This window comes from Leuciscus leuciscus (genome assembly GCF_965113295.1).
Source record: "Leuciscus leuciscus genome assembly, chromosome: 25".
Classification (NCBI taxonomy): Eukaryota; Metazoa; Chordata; class Actinopteri; order Cypriniformes; family Leuciscidae; genus Leuciscus; species Leuciscus leuciscus.
Genome location: NC_138724.1, coordinates 30,259,584 through 30,268,844, shown reverse-complemented (window position 1 = coordinate 30,268,844; position 9,261 = coordinate 30,259,584). Strand labels below are relative to the sequence as shown.

At 39.4% G+C, this 9,261-nt stretch overlaps 1 protein-coding gene across 1 annotated transcript in view; it reads right to left on the bottom strand.

Moving 5' to 3' along the window:
* nell2a (neural EGFL like 2a) overlaps positions 1-9,261 on the bottom strand; it is a 123,395-nt gene that overhangs the window by 78,709 nt on the left and 35,425 nt on the right. The window contains exons 6-8 of the mRNA XM_082160652.1: positions 5,160-5,232; positions 4,993-5,075; positions 3,517-3,645 (exon numbers count right to left, since the gene is read on the bottom strand). Of these exons, the coding sequence (XP_082016778.1) occupies positions 3,517-3,645; positions 4,993-5,075; positions 5,160-5,232 (285 nt within the window). The remainder of the gene's footprint in view (positions 1-3,516; positions 3,646-4,992; positions 5,076-5,159; positions 5,233-9,261) is intronic.

The following is a 9,261-nucleotide window of genomic DNA, read 5'->3' as shown; positions in this document are numbered from 1 at the left end:
CTAGCATAATTTTACTTTTCAAATAATTTTGTACACGACGCATGTATCATTCCTATTTCTCACCCGACGCACAGCAGACTTTTCCCTCGACAGACGCACGTCGGTAAATTAGGGAATGAACTTGCGCTCCGGGGGCGGTTCAGGGAAAAGAGAGGCGTGTTCCGGCTCAAATGTTCCCTGGTGCTATTTTGCAGTTTCAGAAAACAATTCCGCCACTGACCAGGAAATTATTAGCGAGTTATTCAGATGCTTTTTTAAGGGCGCATTCTTGGCCATAATGTAGCGTGTGCACAACTCACACACACTTTGCTTCTCTCATCTACACAGACGCAGCAGTTTTCATTTTTGCAAACCATACATAATTACCAGAAAAAATTTCCACATGAGGGAAATCATTGTGGTGTCCATGAAGATGTGAAAAAATAGGCATAAATCTAGCTTACACTTTTACCCAAATTATCATACGCCTGTTTAACCGAAGCTAATCTGGGTGTGTTTCTCCATCCCCAATGTCACTTCTCTGTGTTTTACGGCCCTGACGAGAACGTTGGTCTCCTCGGCTGTGAACCGCTCCTGGCGCGCGCCTGGCAAATCCGCCGTTATAATAGCAATCCGCCATAGAACAAGTGCGCCTGCTCTTAAAGGGAATGTGAGATGACGCTCTGATTGGTTTATTTCACGTTACGCCCAAACCACACCTATGAGTAATGAAGCTACTTCAGACCAACACATTTTAGATTTGCGTCGGGCATAAGCATACTGATTGTAGAATCTTGCTCAGTTTCTGGTTTCTTCTTGCCAGGCTGCTTCGAGCTGAACTTTCCTGATGAGGGTGAGTCCTCACCATACTCACTATCACCATCTATATCCAGCTTGATGTCATCATCATTGTGAGCACGAGCCTGGTGATATTTAAGTCCATTAATGTGCTTGTACTTCTTGTTGCAGTTGGGATGGGGGCAATCAATGAGAACTGGTGAGGGGCAGCAGCGATCTAAAGAAGGGGGCAAGGATTCAGCTTTGATGTTGGACAGGGGAAGAATAGTATGAGGTATTCCACTATTCGAGACCCGCCCACAAAGTTACTTGAGTTTCACGTTTGATACTTGCATTTCAGATCGTTAAAATAGGGCCCAGAGTGTGTATATCCATTTTTCATAGATTTGCAAGCCTCACAGAGTCTGAAGGAACTCGCGTCTCCCTAAAGCATGACATCCATCACTTTAAGCCAAATAAAGATAATGTTCCTTCACAAACGGTCTGGATCTGCTGGTAGTTTCACCGGGACGCCTGTCTCATCCGAACCGGTTCCACAGACCAAGATCACAGTGTGTTTGAACACATCGAGCGCTTTAGAGACCAGCTAGCGACTAGCGTCTGTCACAGGAGCACAGGGACTTCTAAAGATAGGACAGAATCCCTCCGTCTGTCACTTTGCATTCGGCACAATATTCATCTTACTCGCGGATAATAAATGTATAATGAGTGAGGAAGAAAGATGAGAAACCTTTCAGCGTGTTCCCTTTGAAGCAATACACATCTGTGTTTACATTAGCCTTGCTACACGTTTAAGTGGAACGTTCTGTTGCGTCTGACCTTTGAGAAGACATGCAAACCTTGCTGCCATTCCAGTGTTTACAGAACAAGCACACCGCTAATTAGCTAATTGCAGACTGCTTGATTGGGTGTGCGGAGCTTGATTAAACGCCATTCAACTAGTAAAGCTCGGTTTGTAGACGACACGAACATTTCCATGGGATTTCACACGTTTTTGTTCATGAATATACAAAGCATTTTCAAACACAAGATGGCGCAACTTAGCACACTAGCTAATTAGCTAGACAGAAATAATTATCATGCAGTTTAGTGACGCTATTGACAAATCACAAACAATAAAGTGATAAAACTCTTTAATTTCAGTTGTGCAAAATATTCTCTCTTAATAGCAAGTTCTTCCTTTTTTTGGCTTGTATTTTGTATTTGCACAATGAGGTCTGTTCACACCAAGAACGATAACTATAAAGATAACAATAACTATAACAATATTTATAACTATAAAGATAGCTATAACAATAGCAATAATGATAACTATAACCATACCAACAATAACTATAAAGATAACTATAACAATAACTATAACTATAACTATAACTATAACTATAACTATAACGATAACTATAACTATAACCATACCAGCAATAACTATAAATATAACTATAACTATAACGATAACTATAATGGTAGCGATAGCTATAATAACTATAATGTTAACTATAAATATAATGGTAACTGTAGGAATAACTATGATGATAACTTTAACGACAACTATAAAGGTAACTATAGCAATAACTATAATGATAACTATAATGGTAACTATAGCAACAACTGTAACGATAACTATAATGGTAACTATAACGGTAACTTTAACAATAACTTTAACGATAACTATAATGTTGACTATATAGCAATAAATATAAATTTAACGTTAAGTATAATGGTAACTACAGCAATAACTATAAAGATAACTATAAAGATAACTATAGCATTAACTATAATGATAACAATAATAACTATGACGATAACTATAACTATGAAAACAACTATAACGATAACTACAGTATATTAGCGTCCACACCAGCGCATGATATCGTTCTGTTTATTATAAGCGCTTCAGTTTTGTCGTCTGTCACATTAAATGCTCGAGCTCTTTAAAGCAGGATGGGTTCTGATTGGCTGTTGAAGTTTTCATCGTTCATCATCTAAAAAAAAAAAATCATTCTGAAATCGTTCATCCATGCCGTTATCGTTATAGTTGGGTTGTGAACTTTGCTATTCTCTTAGAGTTAAATTTTTTTTGAAACTCTATGGTTAACAGTCATCATCATCCTTGGTGTGAACGGTCCTTTAATCCATATTTCTCATGAGTAAATAACATAAAGCAGTCTTTGCAATCGTTCTACCGTAGTATAAACCATAGACTGTAATAAAAGATGGAGGTGTCCGTGACGTCACCCGTATGTTTCTGAAGAGCGTTTCTGAAGTGGGCGGAGCCGGCCGTCGCCATCTTGGCAGCGTCACTCACAGATAAACGACAATGTGCAGCGAGGCGGATTAGCTGAGGTGACGTGACGCTAACAGACGGCTAGCAGTGACAGCAGCGGGAATCCACCTGTCACTCAAGTGGCCACGCCCTTAATTAAGCAGAACTTTAAGGCTTAATATAATTTAAACAGATGAGTTATAAATAAATAAAAACTCACAGTCGTCATGAAGGGCAAAATTAGCTATACAGACCAAAACCACTTTTTGCACCAGGCTGTAAACATGTTTTTTTCTGCTATAAAGTTGGGCATTTTAACATGGAGGTCTATGGGATTGACTCTCTTTTGCAGCCGGTCTCTAGTGGCCAGTCGATGAACTGCAGTTTAAGTCACTTCAGTGTTGGATTCAAGAGAGAGACCAAACGTTCTTGCAGAAGCTCCAGAACTGAGGCGTATAGGTCAGCGTTTGACTCACCGAGCACGTGCAGTTCTTGCACCCATCGGTCCACGTCTGCTCCTCTCTGTAGGTCACTCCCTTCACGTGACACGTTCTCTCGCAGTAACACGAATCCAGACCTTGCATCTTCTCCTCGGCCAGAGACAGCTGGGAAGAAAAGCACCCCACCTCACCCCAATTACACTCCATTTCTGACAGAAAAAAGATGAGCAAACGCCCGTACTTGATTGATCATTTGCGATCGGCTGTTTGCATTTTTCATTAAGCCGGAGTTATTTGGACACGCTCGATCAGAGGAGTTTTTCCTCATCAGCGCCAGAGTTTTGTGCAGTTGGCAGCTGTGAGTTATTACAACAACATAAACAAGCCTTTAAATTCATAGCACAGACGCAGCCCAGATGTTCCCAGAAACTGGGCTCGGATTCATCTGTCAAACAAAAACGGGAGAAATGTGCTGCGTTTACTGCCAGACCGCGACTGAGGCGTTCAGTTGAGTTGAAAATACTTTTAAATATCAATTTGAAGAAACCAAAGAAGATCCAGAACTATAATTATTATATTAAGTTGGAACGAAATTCATGTCAACTGCTGTAATTGTAGCTTTTAATTCATTTTTCAGTATGACTTACCCATAAATATGTTCACGTACACATCATATGGAATATATACAGACACATTAGGTGATATTAATACTGAATATTAGACAAAAAAATTGGTGTAGGATTTACTTTAAAACAACTTTCTAAGAAACGACAACACACTGAATTAGAAGTAAATTTTGAAGTAGAAAGACTTACACTGCAAAAACATGACGTTCTTCCTCAGTGTTTCTGTCTTGTTTTCCAACACAAATATCTAAATATTCCTAAATCAAGATTTATTTACTGGAGAAGCAAAATAACTGAAGATATTAAGTCTTGTTTTCTAAATAAATGATTAAAATAAAGTGAGTTTGTGCTTAAAACGAGAACAAATATCTGCCAATGGAGTCAGACAAATAATTACATTTTCCCTTTGAATTAAGTTTATCTTTCTGACTCCATTGGCGGATATTTCTTCTTATTTTAAGCACAAACTCACTACAGAAAACAAGACTTAATATCTTCAGTCATTTTTGCCTCTTCTCCAGTAAACCTATCTTAATTTCAGAATATTTAGATGTTTGTGCTGGAAAATAAGACAGAAACACTGAGGAAGAACATGTTTTGCAGTGTAAATAGTATTTTCTTGTTTGTATTTTGTTTATTTAAAGGTTCACTACATAATTATAGCCTCTCTATCGCCACAGGTGGTGGAAAGATAAAATTGCAAGTAACTTGGAGTGATTTTTTTATTAATCTAATGGAGGTTGAAAATAAAAGCACACATGTGTTTTGGAGCGACAAGAGTTAAAGCAATATTTTTTTATTTTTTTTAAACAACTGAAATTCCGATTCACATTCCAGCTCATGAAATGAAATTAATCCAATTATTCTGTGATTTTTAGTTCGTCACCTTGCTGGAGGTCTTGGCCAAGATGTCCTGAAGCTCCATGATCTTCTGCACGAGTCCATGAAAGTCGTTGCAGGTCGGACAGGCTAAGAAAGAAAGATACGTAAATGAGATGTGCTTGTCATCATAACGGAAGGACTAAACAAAGTTTAGTAATTAACGGCACGTACTACGGTTGAGGTCCGGGCACTGAGTGATGAATCCTTGAGGCATTACAAGGATCTGAAGGTCTTGCATCACTCCCTGCATGGAAAACACACGGCAATCAGTTCAGACCATAGACTGTAAAAAAAATATGGGCGTAGTGTCCGTCACGTCACACGTAGGTTTCGGTTTTTGAGCGTTTTTGAAGCCCAAAGTGGGCGGAGTCACTCCCGGATAAACGAAAATGGGCAAAGAGGAGGATTAGCTGAGGTGACGTGACGCTAACAGACAGCAGACAAACGACTAGCAGTGACATCAGCTGCAATCCACCTGTCAATCAAGTGGCCACGCCCTTAATTATGCAGAACTTTAAGGCTTAATAAAATAAAATAAAAAATCCCCCCCCCTCATGAAGGGCAAAATTAGCTATATAGAACAAAACCACTTTTTGTACCAGGCTGTAAACGTGTTTTTTTCTGCTGTAAAGTTGGGCATTTTAACATGGAGGTCTATGGGATTGACTCTCTTCTTCAGCCTGTCTCTAGTGGCCAGTCGATGAACTGCAGGTTAAGTCTCTTCACTGTTGGATTCGAGAGAGAGACTGGAAGGTTGCCGCTTGGTTCAAACACACATTTAGATCAGAGCAGAGATGAATCAGACACATTCATTACATTTAATGACACTTTGCATGGCATTAAATAGAATTGAGAGAGTTTATCCAACAAGCACTTAGCAAAATGAAGACCTTGCGCTGCTCTAATAAATAATGCGCATGCAGACATTCTGACCCAAAAAGAAAAATGTGCACGCTTATTAACATGGAAAGTAAGGAATGCCCATCTATACAGTCACCACCGGTCCTTCAGCAGTGCATTATGGGTAAAATCCTGCTGGAGGTTCTGAAATTGTGGCTTTTAGATGTTCAAGGCTGCTTTTATTTGCTCGGCAGAATATGAACAGAAAGCTTTAAACACTATTAAGAGAGCAGAAGGACGGACGCGGATGAGCCTGACCTTTTCCCAGGACATGTTCTCCGGATTAGCACCTGTTAAGCCATATTGCTTTTCTCATAGTTTCGATTTGCGGTTTATATTTAGAGGTTTTATCTCCGTGTCGAATCAAACTTGCACATTTTATTCAGGATTCAGTCCAACTGATGCCGGATGCCATGTGGAGATTATCCTTTATTATAATCAGCATGATCCGGAGGTGTTTGGGTGAAACAGTGCTTTTTAATGCAAAACACTAGTATGTCAAAATCAACACATTGACAGCGTCTAAAATGTAAACATTTATGTGTCATAAAAGCCTGTATGATTCTGAAGTTGTCAATACATCAATATTAAGAGTCAAGGGCGCAATAAATTGATCAAAAGTGACAATAAATATATTTATGATGATTTCTTTTTCAAATAAATGCTGTTTTTTTAACTTTCTATTCATCAAAGAATCCTGAGAAATAAAATGTATCACGATTTACACACAAATACGACTGTTTTCGACATTGATAATAATCATAAATGTTTCTTGATCATCAAATCATCATATTAGAGTGATTTGTGAAGGATCATGTGACACTGAAGACTGGAGTAATGATGCTGAACATTCAGCTTTGATCACAGGAATAAATGACACTTTACTATATATTCACATAGAAAACAGCCGATTATAAATAATAATAATATTATTTATAAAAAATAATATTTCACGATTTTTACGGATTTGACTGTATTTGTGATCAAATAATTGCAACCTTGGTGAGCAGAAGAGACTTCTTTCAAAAATATATTTTAAAACAATCTTTCAGACCCCAAACTTCACTACCTTAATTATCTCTAAAGTGCTGCTGTACATTGTTTCCAATATTTCCACTGAGAAATATTGTAATAACATTGTAATAACATTGTTTGCATGTGCTGCGTTACATTTTATTTTAAATGTCTATTTATGTATTTATCTGTTATTCCAACTTAGTATTCACTATATGATTGTTCTATTAAATAAAAAAATATAAAATGCATTTTTCTGGAATATTTAGGTTGTGTATTTTAGCACTGCTAGCTTTAACACTAATAATTCATGGTTATTTTTATTTAATAGTAGTTTTGAAGCCATTAGAATGTATTTTCCACCAAAGAAAATGATGTTCTTCCTCAGTGTTTCTGTCTCGTTTTCCAGCACAAATATCTACACATTCTTAAATCAAGATACATTTACTGGAGAACGAAAATGACTGAAGATATTAAGTCTGAAAGACTTGAGTTTGAGTTTTTGAGTTTGATATTGGTTCTTGTTTTAACAAGTGCAGAAAAATAAACATGTTTTCCCTTTGAATCAAGGAGTTGGCAGATATTTGTTCTAGGCATTTATTGTTCTTCTTCAGTAAATGTATCCTGATTTAAAAATGTTTAGATATATGTACTGGAAAACAAGACAGAAAACATTTCTCTGTCTTTATTAACCCAAACCTCGACGACAGACGCTTTCAGGACACCGTATGAACATCCACAGCTTGTTTGAGACGACGAAAGACCCGAACCCCGTGAAGAAGTCCCCGACTCTTCGCTAATCAAACGCCTCTCTCAGACTCCAGCGGAGATGAAACCAGCGCTAGTGCGTGGGGAACCGCGGAGAGTTTAATAGCAGGTGGACAAGGCCGCGCACTCTGGTAATTGGACATAATAGGCGTCGCGAGAGGAAATGATGTGGGTGGCGAGAGCGTAATAACAGCTCCCAGTCGCCACTGTCCCACTCTGATAAGCAAAACAAGCAGATACATATTGAATTTGTTTCATATGTGCCTTAATTTGATTGGCCTCCATGCGCTGGTCGCGAACACACACTCTGTCGCCGTGGCAACCGGCCCAGAAAGCCTTTCTTTCGGCCCTCGCAGGAGCAGAGCGCCGTGACTTATGAGAAATTGTTTTCGAAATTGTCTTGCCTCTTCAATTTTCCAACCATAAATTCAAAAGCTGATGCCGGTTTCTCCAGATTCTCCATAGCAATGAGAGGGAAATAGAGGTGAACGCTCTGGATTTATAGGAACTCGGGATGTAATTTAGTTTCTCTGCAAGTCAGTGAACACACACACACACACACACATTCACAGACACACACTCACAGACACACTCTCACACGCGCATATACACTCACTCACTCACTCACTCACTCACTCACACACACACACACACACACACACACACACACACTCACAGACACACACTCACAAACACACTCACTCACACACACACACACACACACATACACACAGACACACACTCACAGACACACTCTCACAGACTCACACACTCACACATGCCCTCTCACATGCGCATATACACTCACTCACACACATACACACTCACAGACACACACTCTCACATGCGCATATACACTCACTCACTCACACACTCACTCACAGAAACAAACTCACAAACACTCACACGCTCACAAACACTCACAGACACACACTCACAGACACACTCACAGACACACACTCACAGACACACTCACAGACACACATTCACTCACACACACACACACTCACACACACACACACACAAACTGACACAAACACACTCACTCATACGCACACACATACACACTGACACACACACTCATACACACAATGACACACACACACTCATTCACACACACTGACACACTCATACAAACACTGACTCACACACACACTTACACACTCACATATTTCAGACACACTCAAACACTGACACACACACACTCACACGCACTGACACACACACACACACACTCACACTCATACACACACACACTCTCTCACACACACACTCACTCAAACACTCATACACACACTGATTCACACACAGATTCACACACACACACACACACACACACACACACGCACACACTCAAACACACACACACACAGACATGCATGCAGTGATTTTTTTAATTAGAGGCAATCGTCGGGTCAACAAGTGTTGAATCTTCACTAATCGAACAGTAACGGTGTCTTTGATCACCGGCGTCTCAAACTCCACATCGATATTGTGTTGAGTTAGAGTGCGAACGACATCTATTACGCTTAAAGCATTACAGCCTTTTCTGCCTAAAGTTCTTGGGGAAAGGAGTTGGTGTGTGGACGAT